The sequence below is a fragment of the Bombus pyrosoma genome, linkage group LG6 (genome assembly GCF_014825855.1).
Source record: "Bombus pyrosoma isolate SC7728 linkage group LG6, ASM1482585v1, whole genome shotgun sequence".
Taxonomy (NCBI): domain Eukaryota; kingdom Metazoa; phylum Arthropoda; class Insecta; order Hymenoptera; family Apidae; genus Bombus; species Bombus pyrosoma.
Window position 1 is genome coordinate 15,536,084 of NC_057775.1, and position 17,226 is coordinate 15,553,309.

Below are 17,226 nucleotides of genomic sequence, written 5' to 3' on the forward strand. Positions count from 1 at the left end.
GGTAGGAGGCGGGCCAATCTGCCGCCGCTGCACTTCGCCTGCAGCCGCACACGTGCACCGGCTCGCGAATCGTGCGACCGCCTGCATACGTTTGCACAGAGGTCGGCAGGTGAGAGCGTGTTCGCGCGCAAGGAGTGATGGCGTCGCTTTGGTCAGACATTGGAGGTGCGAATGGTTTCCGGCCACGTGCGAAAACGACCGTTTCTTTCAGCGAATTTTAGATTTTGTTGTTGACTGATAAGACAGGGAAACGTGGTTGCTGTTCGAATATCGCGTCGTCACTGCAATCGCTCGATATTGATAAATGGATTGGTGGAAGTCGCGTTTGGCTCTTGGTCGGTTTACAAATGATCGCAAAGTCGAATTAGATTTAGGCCCGGTTATTTAATTTCCATCTTTGCATTGTATTTTACGCGAGAGATTTCGTTGATGGTTCTTATCGCGTGGAATACGGGATATGGATTAAAACGAATGTGTAGTCTATGTATTCTGAAATTAAGTAACTTTACTGATACCATTACGTGTCGTTTACGATTCAACGACACCAACTGACAGTTAATACTCGATTTATCGAAACGTGCAGTGACAACTTTGATTTGAGAAGGTATAACATTCCGAAGACGATTGTGTGCGTACATTGCCGTTGCATCGTGTTTTTATACATTCTCGAGATTCTCTTTTATACATAACGAGATATCGTGATAATATATAAGGTAGATGAAATTGCCGAATCTTTAAGATAGCTGCTCAAGTACAAACATGTTAATTGTAAGTAATATACGAGTGAAACTTACCCTCGCAGAATAGGGTGACATCGGTAAGACTCTCGCTTTTGAACAAATTCGAGAACGCTGTCGCTAGGTTGCTACCGAAACTATTCCACTTGAGACAGAATTGCTGATGAGAGTCCATGATGCCACCCCTAGGCCCGACCCCGTGACCTTCTCCACCCCTGTTTCTGCCACCTTCAAGTAGGTATTTTCCTTCTTGATCGCGCTCGTGCCCAACAGTTCGTCCAACTGTACAGAAAGCAATCTTCCTTTATAAACCATCAACAATTCATACATATAAAATCAGCGTATAAAACACTATGTATCAAAACATTTACAGCAGTATCTTAAAGCGTAACCGTCGTCTACGATAACAGCTCTATTGAATACGCGTCAAATCTTGGAAATGTTCCCGGTGTCACGATACAAGTCGCAATATCCATCCGAGAGCAATCGTGTTATCGACGAAATATTACGATCCATAGACGAGTCTGTAACCCAGCGATCGTCAAGGCAACGGGTAATTCACCAGCTCGAGAGATCGATGGAGCAAACACCGGGGATGCGAATCATCGAATCGAATCAGTTGGCTAACCGCAAGTTGCTTGTACTCTACACCGTGTCATGGAACGTTCTAACCGGATTTCCGTGATACGAGCGATAAAAGCCGAAGCGAAACCTACCGATGCTCAGGACCGTATTACCATCCGCTCGATACAGCCTCAACAGGGACACCGATGCATCGATGATAGCGCACCATTCGCGATAATCTGTGTACACGTCTCGAATATCCGCGACACCCACTTCGGGATCACACGATGCACGCTCGTATCTCGATTAGTACGAATCACTTTTGCCGATTTACGAGTCACGAGCTGGCTCGAACTCACTGAACAGAGCGACAGCAGTACTCTGCGCACCGGTCTCGCGTACACGTGTTCACGCGGCACATGATCCTCCAAAAGTGTTCCTCGATCTCACTGATTCTACTTGATGCTCCCTGTTTCGAGCCACGGACACAGTACAACGAAACGTTACGAAACGCAACCGGATAACTTTGATTTACAAAGCGTACGTTTGAATAACGAACGAGTGAACGAAGAAAAAAAAAAAAGACAGGCAACGCAGTGAAAGATGAAATTGAAACGAAAGTCGCGTGCTCCCTCGGCGTGATGCTCTCGTAGTGTATCGGAACACTGGTCGCGTATACACTGGGCCGAGTTTACTTGGTCTTAGCCGGCCGAAATCGAGTCACCGACTTGCATCGCGCATCGTCGCGACTCGCAGGAACGAATCACGCGTAACTGTCCGTCGTCGCGTGTCTCTTTCTCTCCTTCACCGTGAAGTACGCTCTCACTGACTCGTTCTCCGTTACTCGTGCACGCGTGCTCGTTTCTCTATCTTCTTTCTACTCACTGGTAGCGAGCGGTAGAGGAACAGATAGCCGCGACGACGGTGAGGACCCCGACGACGACGACGACAACGACGACGATGACGACGACGACGACGATGTACGCGCGCGGGAGGATCGTACGCGATCGACGTGTGTACGAGTAGTAGAAGGAACCGGTGGCAGAAGAGAGAAGGAGGATCGAAGACGTCGATGGTGTGGTGTCGCGGAGGAAAGAACGTGAATATGGGTCATCGGTGCCGATGCAAATGCGGTTAGACGAAATAGTGTGAGTTCGGTGTACTTTCGGGGGGCCGGGTGGCGGTAGGCACGAGTGGAAGAAGAGGGAAGGTCGCGTAGGTGGGAGGAGAGGAACCGAAGGAGAAACGTCCAGGAGTAGGGGAAGTAAGATTCGACTTTTTCGAAGAGGGGTGGGGCGAGATTGCTTAAGGCTAGTAGAACTTCAGTTCGCGTGGTAACTCTTTCTCTCTCTCTCTCTCTCTCTCTCTCTCTCGCTCTCTCTGTTATTTCTAGTTTCTATCTCTCTCAGTATTTATCTGTTTCTCTCTTCTGCTTGTTCATGGTTGATCCTCGCCGGATTCCCCTTGCCACCTTCTGTCGCTGTCTTTCTCGTTCAAAGGGTTTCGTCTTGTTCCCTGTCATTGTTTCTTTGTCGTTCCTCTACGATCCCATATATCCCCCTTTAACGCTTCTAAGGTATCACGCATCCCCGCCACTTTCTAATCTAACACGTGCCAGGGACGAAACGCGGAAACGTGGCGCCACTCGGCAAGAACGCCGCGAGCGTGGAAGGGATCACGGTTGCACGGTCGCCTTCGTTACCACGGCCACGCTATTACGTCACTGTCCCACGGAAAGTTTAATCGGCTGTGAACTATGCAGAACCGGCCGCGGATGCATCTTCCACGTCTTTTCGACTTTTCTTCTCCGCTGACTGCTTTGGAGGGAAGGATCGCTTCTAATCTTCCGATCTAATTAATCTAACGATCTGATCGAACGATACGATCTTTTGTCAAGCTTTATATTCAAAGGTATTGGTAGACATTCGTTGAAATTTATGTCTATGATTAAGATCATTACGAAATGTTTCTAATTCAACCCACTGTTTCCATAGCAACCGTGTTATAACATATTCCAAGTTACGGAACAGAATGTTAATATCAGCGGAATATTACAAAATGAAATTTATATAGAATAATAACCTCGATAACGGTCTTTCGCAATTCTAAATGCCACAAGTTATTAGTTACTAGTCGCTTATTTATCACGTATTAATAGAAAGACAGAAAAATTCCAAATAAATATTTGTTAACTCTCGTTTAACTTAAAAGTGTAGGAATTAAGGGGGAAAAAAGCGATCATTTTCCGAAATCATCGCTTGATTCCAAGTTCCTCGATCGTAGGCCAATATCGCAAGTTTCTAATCGATATTTCTTACTATCCAGTGAATTCTACAAAAGAATCTAACGCCCCTAAAGATATCTGAATGGCGTGTTAGCACGGTTAGGTTACGAAACGACCGCGTTACTCAGCAGAATTCGTCTGTTTACGAAAATGAAGCGCAACGAATCCGATTTTCAAGGTGTACAATTTGCTACTTTCACACTAGACACGGGCATCGGGGAGCCTTCGTTTGCTCGTCATGGCGAATTATTCGAAGTCAGAGATTAGAGCGGTGTAACAAACTGTCCATTAATTTATCGAATGCTCGAACCGCCAAACTGAGCATCGAGGACCATGAGTATTTATCTTTGGCTTTGCCGAAACTTGAAAGGCAAACAGAAGCGGCTACGTAAAGAGTTCGATGAACAAGTGTGCACACGACATTCTTCAACGCACACGCGTGCCACGCCTTATGTAACGAGGCTGATTTCTTGAAAGAAGATTCACGAAGGAGAAACGTCAAAAGAAGACGTAAGGTGTTCACGGTTCTTGAAATTGCAGTTACGCCCCGTGGTATATTGGCGTCGGTTGAGTCGCGCAACCATACGGACGCGTTCGAGTCGAGGTCACGAAGAGAATTTACGAGCGGTTGAGTGAATCGGAACGAAATGACCGTCTCGCGTCATTCTCTGGTCTGACAATAACCCTTCCGATGATACGAGTCAGTTAGACGAAAACGAGCCGCGAATCGTAGACTCGAAACGTCTTCATTGCTTTATCGCTATTGCTATCACGCTTTTCGATGAGGAATTTTGTTACAGCTTTATTGCGCGAATCCACTCTTCGTACTGTGTCAACGCGTTGTTCAATTCATCGATTAACGTATATGTACGACGAAAGCGCAAGGATTATATTACTAAACTGACGAGGAAAATTTCCGTATTACGAAGGAACGTTTAAGTAGAATGGACCAATATTGCTCAGACGGATATATGGTCAGACGTTTATGAGCGAAACGTTTGGAAAATTTTCAATTATTCGAGTATTTTGAAGATAAAACACAGCTAATATTTTAACGTTGGCGTGAAAATGAATCGTATACAGCTAGTTTCGAGGTTTTCATTCAGGGGAGTGACAAAACCTCATAAAGAACGTCAAAGATTCTTATCTACCATCGTTCGTCAAAACACCACCGAGGGGATAATTTATGAAACCCACGCCCATAGGATGACACCATCGCGAAGCGAGGCTATATACGTTCCTGGTCCGCCAAAATTTAGTGTGCACTCCCTGCTCTGGCATTGCGTGCGTGCAAGAGGCGTCGAGCCTCGTGAGGGGATAGAAGAGTAAAGGGGGAAAAAGCGTAGGAGTCGTGGGGAGACAAGAGAGAGAAACTGTCAGAGAGCCATCGAGAGGGACAGAGGCGGACGCAACAGCAGAGAGTAATGAAAGGAAGGGGTATGAAAACGAGTGGGGAAAGGGCGAGCGAGAGAGAAGGTAGATGGAAATTCAGCCGCTCGAGGCATTGCTGCGTGGCGCTTAGCGATAGCCATCGAGTTTTCTGCTACGAGTTTCCAAACAATTTCCCTATACGAAGATCGGGGCTGTTCGGAACGTTGTTCCAGCTTGAAAACGGTGAAACAAGGGAAACTTAATTTTGATAATTATAGTATTTGTCACGTGATATCAGTGCTTTTATTAAGTGAAGATTAATATTACGTATTTGCATAAGTTCATTCATGGCGAGAAAATGACATAAAGAATGTTAAGTTCTAAGATAAGCTTGAAAACCAGTGTAATAGTATTTCATAATTTATGAAGTTGACCTGATGTGGCTTCTGAACGGTTCATATAACATGCTGAATGAATGGAAGCTGTATACCGCTTCGGTATTTCAATGACGTGATTGAAAAGCAACAGATCCTGTTGAGTTACAAGTTATAGGTTACAGCCGATTCTTCTATAATTTTGTTATTTCACACGGAACAATCGGACGACCGGTTGACCGTCAAACTCATTTCTAAAATTCATTATCGAACCTCTCACTGTAATACGAGAGACTCCGCTTGCGACCGTTAACTTGTAACTTGCGACTCGTAAAATTTCGCTAACAATATTAGTTTAATCGTGCAAGAGGGTCCAGACCACCGAAAACTTGCCCAATCATATTTCTACAATACATTAAACCTCCACCTACCCCGAACCTTCGATACAAGCCTAACCTCATCAAACAAGCTCAAACTCCGAAACCACACAAAATTCTCCTAGCAATATCGAACTCTTCTCCAAGTAACCAGAAAAACTCGACGGACTCGGTCAATCAATTCCGAACGTGTCTCGAGTCCATCGCTAACTGCGTGGCGCTCGGAGCAAAGGAAAGCGAAAGGGAGGGGGTGGGAGTGAGCGAGCGTAGGTGAAAGAGAGAAAGAGAGAGCGAGAGAGAGAGAGAGAGAGAGAGAGAGAAATTGCGGCAACGATGATAGGGGTGGGAGATATAGTGCGTGAGGTGGGGGAATGGAGGTGGATAGAGGGAGAACCTCGCGGGAGGAGGCTCAAGGTCGCTGCGGGGCCGCACGCGCGCCCCTGAACACGCACACAATGCCTCGATACGCGCACGCACACGCGCACGCTTGCGCGACGCGCTGCAACACGGGCGTGTGCACACAGGGTGGTGGCGGGGGTGAGTGCGCACTGCAGCGCACACGCAGTTTACACGGCGCACGCGCACAACCGCGGCGCGGGTTCCGCGAGCTGGTATGCGAGCGCGTAACACCGGCGCTGATTTCGCGCTAGCCAGCCAGCGTTTGTGTATGTACTACTTTATCTGTGTGTACGTGTATGTAGTATGTATATATGATAGTGTATGCGCGGGCGAGTAATTCGGCGGTACTCTTATGGCGACGCGTATTATGTCACCGATTCTGGCCTGCAGACGAGACGCGTTGCGTTGTATGGATCTCTTCTTTTTTGCGTTTTGGTAATTGAAGGCCCGTGGTAATAAAGCTTAAATTATATTTGTTGGTAGGGAAAAGTATAGGTTTCGTACGAAGATTGTAGGACAACACGATAAGTCTCATTATCTATTTTTTACAGGACGGCGGCTTTAAAATTCAATAATTTAAGTCAATTAATCTGGTGTTATCAACATTCTATCACTTATATTTAATTTCCAGGCAACAAATAATGTATTTTCCAATGCTTATACTATATTAAGATATCGAAAGACGTTAAAAGATCGAAGGTATTAAAATATCGTCCGTATTGACAATTATATCTTTGGTTGGATCTAACAAATTCTTTTAAAACAATTAACAAAATTGTACTTATCGCAAGCAATTTTTCGTACGATATTCACACTGCAAAAAAATGGAGAAGTTCATCACTACGAATTTACAGTTTACAGTCTCTAAAAGTCATTTGATTTTGATCGATTTTCACTTGGTTCTTTTTTCCTTTGCTGGAATCGTTGAAAAGTCACCCTTTTGGCTGAAGCAGTAGTTGTAAAGAGCGTTAAGGGTAGTTGGAGAATTGAAAATTGAGAATGAAGTAGGTTGGAGCAGAAAATTTTAGATATGATGTTCGTGGAAGAACACAACGCCGAGTGTTCTCAGTTGATGATTCTTGGAAAATGTATCAAAGATCCAATTAACGTCGACTATCGGAGTTGACGGTTCTGTCGCGCACAATAAGATCGTGAAAACCGGGCTCCGTTGTAATGGCATTAGAAGCGTTTCTTGAGAGCGGAATTGGCGTTTCGTTGGAGTTATATGGCTGTTTTATAGCCTTCACTTCGGCCAAGACACATTCCATTGCGAAAAATACGCGAAATTGACGCGGGAATGATTGTGACGGGCAATTGCTTTTTGCGCCGTTGACAATGACAAAGTGCATTTTTATGTCATCGATAATAAGTGGTTATATTGGCCATCGGTCGAATTATACATATATAGATGATGAATTCTACTTTGATCTTGTACAAGCACAACACACGTGCATCGCAATAATATAAAATCTACAAATACCGCATTTTCAACCGCGATACCAATAGTCCAACGTCCTTTAGGAAATATCTATTGATATCGTAAAAAACAATGTGTATATATATGTATATATATATACACACAGGGTGTCCCACGCAACTGGAACAGGCTGTATCTCCTAAACGGTTAGGGATAGAAGAAGATGTCATAAGTGAAAGTCAAATGGTATCAAGCGGTGCATAATATGCCACTAATTTTATGCACTTTTGTGCATCGGTGGCATCAAAAAGATACAACAGCACTTTTTTTAAAAACGGAAACCTATATTTTTGACTGCACCAATCGACGCAGTTCCTTGCGCTCTACATAAAGGTACTAACATACTTACGCCCTAAACTTATTCATAACGAAGCTAAAAGTTTTCTGAATTATTTCAGTCCTTCGATAAATGTTCCGGAGTACCCACGTTTTGTTCCATTGCAAGACTGAAATAATTCAGAGAACTTTAAGCTTCGATAACTTCCTAATACATATGTATCATACAAAAATTCTAATTATCGACGACATTAAAATCTTTCAAAGAATTGCTTCTAATTTTCGAAAATTCATGAATAAACTTAGTCGGCGAAAAGATTTTTTTAATATTCCACAAAGTTGTTAAAACTAGCTGAAACGCAGTTATCCGGCAAAAATCACATTTGCAAGAGCAAAAACATTCGCGTGAACGGTAATGGGGGTGGCTCTCCAGGCGGCTATTCCTACGTTCAAATTACCGTTGTTTTTCTCTCAGACAGAAAACTGCATTAGTGCATTACGCTGTGTAGCTAGTAACTGAATTATTTCGCCGATTCAATTAAAGACCCTGCTGCTCTCGGTTGTGTTCAATAGGTATGAGAACGTGGCACTGCTTTGATAACCTATTCTATTAACTAGCGGCAAGGTTCGGTCAAAGGCACGGGTTACTTTAGCCAAGGATGTACATTTTCTTTGGAAACGAATATCTCGTCGAGAAGAAAGATGTCGTTCGGAGGCAGTAGTTTAGAGGACGTTGTTGCGCGTTAACGAAATTACAATATGTTTCTTTCCTTATCCAGTGAGCGATTGTTTTATGTCGTAAGGTATCGTAAGTTTACAGATAATTCATTGAAAAAGTTGCATCCTGAAATATATCTAATCGTATGTATATCTAATTTTCAGTTTGTACGATTGAAAAAGTGGATGGTTATTATCGTTATCATTAAGATGGAGAATTTTGAATAATAAATAATGTTCTTATCGTTTCATTATTTTTCAAATAATAGATTTACTTCACGTATTCTTCGTTTTATTTCAACAATAACAGTTGCAACTTCCAAATCTATCTCATTTGCCTTTTCATATAAAGGAAAATTAAGTAAAACCAATCCACATCGCATTACACCTTCCATTATCGAGATCGAAAGATTAATCAACAAAAGTACACTAATCGTTCAGAAAAATACAGATTTTGTGCAACTATGCATACGACGTATGAAATGCAGATTCAAACTCGATCACTCGACAAAGAAACGGATTGCGATTCTGATGTCTCTGCATCAAACAGCAAACCAGCGAAAAACGCAATTAGGCGTTTGCCATTCCTGCGCATTCGCCCCATCGAAATTCGAGGAGACTCGGGAGCAGCGAGGCAGCGGTTGCGTCAGAGGCGGAAGCGACGTAGCATAGCATGAAGGGCGATAACATTGTAGAAAATACATTCTAGTATTCTACGAAAGAGCTGGCCGTGAAGTATAGTCAATACTGCAGCCAACGATTCCTACCGCAGCACTGTTTCCCCCTTATCCAACGACTCTCCAGAAGCTTTCGCCCCCGAACGAAAGATAAAGCGAGAAAGAGAGAAAGACGAGATTTGCGTGAATCCTGAATCCCGGTAATAATTGCCGAAGGGTAGGGAAAATGCAGAGGAAGGGTTCCCGTCTGATGAAAATTTCGGCCTAAAAATGCAAACGTATACTCATAATACGAAGAAGAAACGCTTGACGAGAAGAAGTTTGCGGGGGGGGGGGGGAAGCAAATAATCGCTACGTTGTTCACGAACCTATGGATTACATCGATCGTTTCGATCGAAGATTACGGCGGTAAAATGTCACGAATACAATTTGGTTGATTCTCTGATTTTTACGTTGTTTGGTGGTTACACGTTGCAAGTTACAAGAGCAACTAATTCGATTGAAAGATACGTGAATCTGTTAAATATAGATGACAAATGCGCGAAGTTTCATGAAGAGACTGACAACATGCCTGTCATGTAAAATACGATGATAAACGCTTTTGAAATCAGTATTTTCTAAGAGATTTGAGGAATCAATAATTTTGATGCAAATATTTTCTAAAAGAACCACGTAACTTGCTTTTATAAGGAGACAGTTTTCGTAATACGTGACTAGTTGACAAAGTATCGCATCTTAGAACTGTTCTTACACGAAAAATAGAGAATGTGACGTATTGTGTCCTTCCTCCATAAGTCTCCAACTGTAACATCCACGAGATACATGCGGTAACAACGAAGAATCACTTAACAGAAATTACGAAATTTGCTATATTGGCGGAAGAAATCGCAAGGAACAGAAAAGCAGAAGTAAAATAGATAGAGGCAAATGAACAAATGAGAAATTTCATTAACGTACGAGAGCAGGTGTTTCTTCATCGACAACAAGCTCCCGGAGACTGTCTGACGGTTCCTACAAATCGATGCAGGGACCTGATCTTGATACGTATACCGGTAACAATTTATTTTGTCGGCAACGCAATTAAGATAAGTGTTTCGGTGGTTATTCATGCGACTTTAACGAAACATATGCTACCAGTGCATCCGACAACCCGGCACATTCAAAGGATCGAATAATACAATTAAAGAACTCTAACGCGATATTAGCTTTAAGCTTAAACGAATTAAATAAGTCCTTTACGAACAAAAACATAAGAGGCAATTTTTTATAATGTTTTATATAGATAAAAATGTTAATAAAATTGGTAAAAGTTCTTAGATCAGAATGATTAAATAAAAGATCCTAAACTTCAATTTCCAGTTAACTAAAATTTCGTAGCTGAAAATATTTCGATCGACGAATTGTACAGAACTAAAGGGTTGCACGTGCAGGAATCGATGACACGTGCCAATCTGCCTATCGATGCGACAGCCGCGTATTTCACCGCTGTTTGCCGCTTCACGAAGGCGTGAAGCGCGAGAATTGGTGCCACGAGGACGCGGGAAACGGTGACGAAATCGAGCGTAGAACGTTCCGTACAAGGCGAAACGCGTGAAGACGAAATTGGTGCGATCCACGACCGAGAATTTCACGGTTCACGCGGGAATCCAGCGGGGAAACAAGGAGCAAACAGCCTTCAGCGATAGGATTTCGTTCTCTAAGACGACGACGAGTTTGACATGAATTCGACTACCAACAGACGTCTACGATTTTCCTTCCACTGTTTGATGTCGTTCCCCTACTATAAGCGTGTTTGTTTTACCTTTTAAACATAATTTCTAGCCTCTGCTCCAATTTCCAGAATATCGTTTTCAATTTTTAGATTCTCTTTAATCGTTCAAATACGTATTTTTAAATAAATATTTTTACGCGAAACATATTAAATACATGTAATGAATATTTTTACGTAAATATTCCTCACCACTTCTCTTTAGTGTCTTCTAAATTAAATAACAATAAAATAAGCTGCGCAAGATTAGATGAATCGAGTTATGAAATTTTTACGAACTTCCTGCGATTGACTAATTCTTTCTGAAAAAATATAGATACGTGCATGTGCGTGCAATATCTCTTGCAACGAAAGAGAGAATGACTAATTAGTATGATGGAATCCTGGAATTTTTTGAAAACAAACTACTTTCACAAACGAGAAGATATCCTGGAAAACGATGTAACAAAAGCTCGTGCTTTACGTTTCTCTTCTACAAATTTATATAGAGTGCAATTACGTAAATTATAGGAATATATGAAAGAATACATTTACTTTTGTTGTATAAAATCAAGCAATCGTGTGTGTAGACCTTTTAACTGATGAAAAGTAAGACGAAGTACGAGTATTTGAAGATACCAATTTGTTCACTGCTACTCGATATGTTTAAAGCAAAAACAGATATTTTAATTAACCGTGTATAACAGAAGCAACAATAATTCTACAAACCCTATCCGAAAACTTTCTCTCACAGGCAAAACATAGAACGAGGCCAATGTATCTAGGCGAAAGAAAAGCATCTGCCATTACTTATTGCGACACGCCATCAAAAATCAGAAGAAAGAATAAAAAACGTGAAAAGGTCCCAGAGGAATAATTTCTCTTTTTGCTGTAAAACAAATGCGTGGCGATATGTTTCTCGAAGGAAAGTCGTTAGGGAGATAGCAAGTTTCAGGCGGAACAACTACGTATATAACAGTCAGACAGTTTTTTGGACACAGAGCCCGCGAGAACCGTAGCAAAGGGACATTAAGCGGAGGAAATGGAACTTTGCATGGTTGTTCTTTTATAACTTAAAGAACCGAACTAAACGAACATAGTTCCGCATTGGACACCGTTATACGGACTGCATACGCATGCACGAGAGGTGCACGTAGCACGTGCATGCGCCGCATAAGATTAAAACAAAGGGAACGAGAGTCGTCCGAGCACTGTAAATGTAAATAACGGTGGTTCAAGGTAAAACGCGCATGAAACGATTCGTTTACCGAACTTAACGGTTAATGAGAATGCATGGAGTGGAACTTTAAAAGCTAGTCAAACGGGAAAGTATAAATATGTAGATAGTTGATAGGAGAATCTCGTGACAAAGTAATTTGGAATGAATTTTCAATGTGAAAAACGATAGAGCTCTCGAATTTCATTGAAACGTTCGTTGATTTAAATACTCTCCGATCTGAAGAATTTAAGAATTTGAAAACCGTGTTAAAGATATCGAATTTAAAAGTTGTTCTCTTACGAGAAAGGTAAAATATTTGTATTTCATAACTTTTGATCGAAACGCGAAGCGGCAGATATACAAAAACCGTACAGACAAAAGTAGGTTGGCAATCGAAGAATACAAAAACATATCTTACAGGTATACGACTTCTAACATTTCCCAACAGGTAGCATACTGAGGAAAAACGCTCTTCGTTAATTCTGCTTCGCCATCTAAGAACCAACGTTACGAAAGTGCAGACCCTCTATCATACTACGTACCTATCACCCACGAATTATAAAAAGCACGTTGACGATCGACCGATGAGACTCCCGAATATAACCAATATAACCGATCACGATCGATAAGGATCACCACTAACCAGCGTAAATACGCGCGATTTTATGTCACAAAACGCAAGTCGCGAAAAAATAAACTAACCGTTCGTTCGATTATGAATACGTACTTTGTACGATTTCCGATCTGTCGATCGTGACAGTTGATCTCGCCGAAAGACAGATTTGCCCGAAAGTTTCAAGGTATTAAAATATTCAGGTAAATACGTGTCACCTAAACAGAGCGCGCGAAACAATATGAAGAGGAGAACACGGTGTACCTGGCGGATGAAGCCACCATGAATTGACCAGGGATGGTTGTTGGTTGCCGTGGCCCTCGCCGACAGGGGCGTACATCCTCCTCCGACTACGTCACGCCCGTCACTGCCGCCCCGTGCGGCTGCACCCCCGACTGCCTTCAACCCATAACCCACCGCTCCTCCCGGGATTCCTGTCACTTCCCCTTCCTCCGTGTACGCAAGAGGGTTGCAAGGTTACCGATACCCCCTTCGCTCCACCGTACCCTCCAACTGGCCGATCCACCCCCGCCTCAGCTACTAACCACCCCACCCGCGACCACCTCGAGCGCTTCGCGTTCAAGGTGGAGGAACAACCGCCTCCAACGTCGAGCGACGCACAACCACCCCCGGAGTCGGTTTTCCTACGCAAGCAACCGGCCAGCCACAGCCATCACTTTCGCTAGAAAGTACTCGGCCTGCTACGAGGCTCAGCCAGGGCTGACGTTGCAAAGGGCGAGCAACGATCAACTTTTTTCCTCTGCTTTCCGTTTCTCGTCCTTTTTTATCGTTCCTTCTATAGTGTTCTTGTCTGTCTCTCTTTCTCTATGTTACCGTGTAGGTATACGCTTTTCGATGAACACGTTTGCCGCGTTCACCATTGGCGAGCAAGTCGACCAAAGGTTCTCTTTCCCTGAATCGATAAGATAATTTCGCTAGCGCGCTACCGGACGAAAAAAAGAGGATGGAACGAAACGACCAAGCGTCGAATCGACGAAAAACACACCGTTGCTATGCAATAGGCGACCTAGCGACATTTGTTGACAACTATGGATGTGCTTGGTTGGAGACTCGGATTCTGATCGTTCTGATTCGTCGCTGTACGAATCAGAAAGGAAGAAAGTGATTGGACGGTGAAGTTTTGGGCTTACGACTTTGATGATCGGTGACGAAACACTAGCGCCAACTAGACAGCGTTAACTAGTAGCGCACGCTATAGATATTTATTAAGCTATTTGCATATTTCGCAAATTACTACTACCTTTACGTTCTTCAAATATTTCGAGTTACAAATTTATGTGATTGGAGTTTATATAATGCCATTCCACTACTTCTCCTTATTATAATTTTTACATTTAAAAAACTAACATTTTCTCCAGATAAATAGAATTGTATCGCATGAAATTTTTCTGTAAATGGAGCAAAAATCATATTTTGTTAGTGTTTGACGTGGAAATGGCTTAAAACTATACTGTTAAGGTATACCGAATTGTCGGTATCTGATTGTGAGGAGAAACTTAACCGACAGATGCAAGTTTGTTACAAAGTATCGAAGCGAAATCTCTATCGGTGCTCGAAATCTGTTTAAGGTCGGATGATGTATGCCGATAAAGTCGAGATACGCTCGTAGGTATTTTTCAATCGTTTCAACCGTGAAGACCGATGTATGAGATGCGTATTCCGAGTGATATCTGTTAGTCAGATTAGCCAGGTGACAGAGAGAGCATTTGCTTCACGGGTCGACAGTTTCTGGCGTCAACGCATTAATTACGACTGTCCGTCGTTGCGTATGCGTCTTCATTGCGTTCGAGATAGAGGGATGAGAAATGAAATATTTCCTGACTGGCTGACATTTCCTTTCGTTACGTCATTCGTTTCTGTAGAAATCTATTATCGCGCCATAAATTAAATGGTAAAAAGACAACATATAGTTCCCATTTTCATTTGTCAAATTATAATAATATGAATAAGATTAATTAGAAAAACCTGGTCTGTTTATGGAATCGGCAAAGTATTAAAAACACGTATACAATGTATGTACCTATACCTTAACTTTCGTCGAACATTGGATGAAGGTACTTTAAATACTTTATAGCCTGGAACAGTAATAAACTAATTATTCGTTCCACTCTCTCGAAGCAATACCATAACCAAGTCCTAAATTACCAAATAATATAAAATCAAACACAAATTCGTAAGTTCAAATGGAAATAAACACCTGACCCAAGATTTAGTTAGAACGTGACCAGAGGACCTTGCAACTCAAAAATGGGACCAACGACCACCGTATCCCTAACAATTAAAATTTAACGAACGCAGGAAACGGGTGTCCGAAGCGTACCACGTTGTATCGTGATCCCCTATTTCGTCCCATGGTTCGAATAGCTGAGATCGCTCGATAATTAAGGCATTGTTTCGCATGCCGGAATCCCCTGGAGATTTTTCGTCCTTAGTCAAGAATGATCCAGCACGATCTGCATTGTACGAGAGGAGACCGGCGAGCCGATAGAAAAATTTTTCGGACGCGTGCCAACGAGAAATTCCGCGCGCCCTAGCTGCCTACGTTCCTGAAGATAGCGGCGACAACGTGGAGGGGAGAACAACCTTGCAAGCTCTCACACCCCCACGGTATGCGTAGAGCTGCGTCGGTGGTAGGGTCTGAAATTTTGGAGGTTGGCAGAATACGGAGAGTACGGAGGGGATTGAAGGGCGAAAAACCGGGAGGGTGCCAGAGGGACGAGAGGGGTGATGTCCTCGGGGGCAGCGGAGGGTTAAAGGGGGCGGTCTGAAGAGAGCCAGGCAACCTGCACCCGGCAACAGCCCCCGACCTCGGAAGAACTAATCATTAACCTCCTTTCACCCTCCCAAACATCGCTCTAACTCGACCACCTTCGCTTCACTTTCACCTGTGCCTTCCTTTCTCTCTTTGTCTTTTCTTCTCTCTCCGAACTAACCCATTCACCCTTTCTTCATGGACTACCTTCGTTTCTAGAATTCGCCTACGCTACGCGCGATTACGATTACTCGCGCCCGTTTACGTCGTTGTTACGGATTTTTTCTGAGGTCCTGTTTCAGTTTGTATTTTTCCTGTTCGCTCATCTTCTCGATAAAATGCAATTTTCAACCCTCAACTGGTATCGTTGCGTTGGAATACTCGATTTCAAATTTTATTTTGCGTTAATTATTATATTTTATTTTGTATATTTTGCTATATATTATAATTTATTATATAGACGCGATGAGAATGATTGATGATAATTTTTAGCGCGTAAAGTGTAAAATATTAAATAAATATAACATACACGTATATTTCGATATTAAATATTCTATTGTGAATTCCTGTGGCCATCTACGATCCAACGATAAATCATGCAGTTGATACCTCGACTGTTGCTTTTTGGATCGTTGGCTTTTATTTTTAAAGATCTTTTTAATTCTTTCCCTTTTTTGTGGGTTTAAGAGGTATAATGGGGTCGTTGAAGAAAGATTTGGAGAATGAAGGAAGACGAATAGGTATATAATGCGAAATGGGTAAAGCTGTTCGTAAACTAGTTTCATCTAGGAGATTCGCGCCAAGGGTTGTGGTAGAAACCCTGTTGCTGGACTTATGTGTGTACGTGTACACGCGTTAAAGGTTGCACCCTGTGCAACCCTCCGAACTTGAGGGCTGCGATACACAGATAAACGCCAGCAGATAGATCAATAAATACGCGAATACGTTGGTACACGTGCGTTACTATGCGTTCTGCGGTGCATTCAACTGCAACGATTGCGGAAGATGCGGACGAAACGAACAGCGATGCAACGAATACACGTCTATCTTGTTTCGAATTTTTATCTGTTATTTATTAAATAAATTTTTGAAAGTTTTTCGTATCCCTTTCAACGCATAGTACAGTTAGTTCTATCGAATGGAAAATTTATTTTGCAGATCACTATAACGTAATTAATGAATTATTATTAATCACTAATTATAAGATATTAGAACATTTTCCTCTAGATTATTCTATGACACTCAATTATTCTAAAAGTAAACTGTGTTTTCTTTCGATAAAAATTATATTTATCAAATCTATAAATCATTCCATGTCGCTCTATTACCTTAGAAAGCTATATCATCTCCATAAATATAATAAAATATATCATAAAAATGAATAATATATCCAACTAGTAAAAACACGTACAAGACGCTATATGCACAGAAAATACACAGTGTGAATAACTAAATAGAAGGGAAAAGGGAAGCGACACGAGCATCATTAAGCGACGATTCCTCATTTAAATAATTCAGTGGTGTTCGGCCAAGAGGACGGTTGCTACACGGACAGGTATTTGTACTTCTAATCGATGTAACCGGCTAGTGTCGACGTTAAACTCACGATTCGACCATACGG

At 42.3% G+C, this 17,226-nt stretch overlaps 1 protein-coding gene across 4 annotated transcripts in view; it reads right to left on the reverse strand.

Moving 5' to 3' along the window:
• Positions 1–17,226, reverse strand: part of LOC122568332 (zinc finger protein chinmo) — a 77,206-nt gene that overhangs the window by 55,562 nt on the left and 4,418 nt on the right. For 2 of the 4 annotated variants that reach the window (XM_043727965.1, XM_043727966.1), the window contains exon 2: positions 795–1,019. In XM_043727965.1, coding sequence (XP_043583900.1) covers positions 795–912 — 118 coding nt within the window. In that variant the 5' untranslated portion in view covers positions 913–1,019. Of the gene's footprint in view, positions 1–794; positions 1,020–1,453; positions 1,578–13,096; positions 13,226–17,226 lie in introns of those variants that run through there. The other 2 variants (XM_043727963.1, XM_043727967.1) reach the window with 2 other exon arrangements.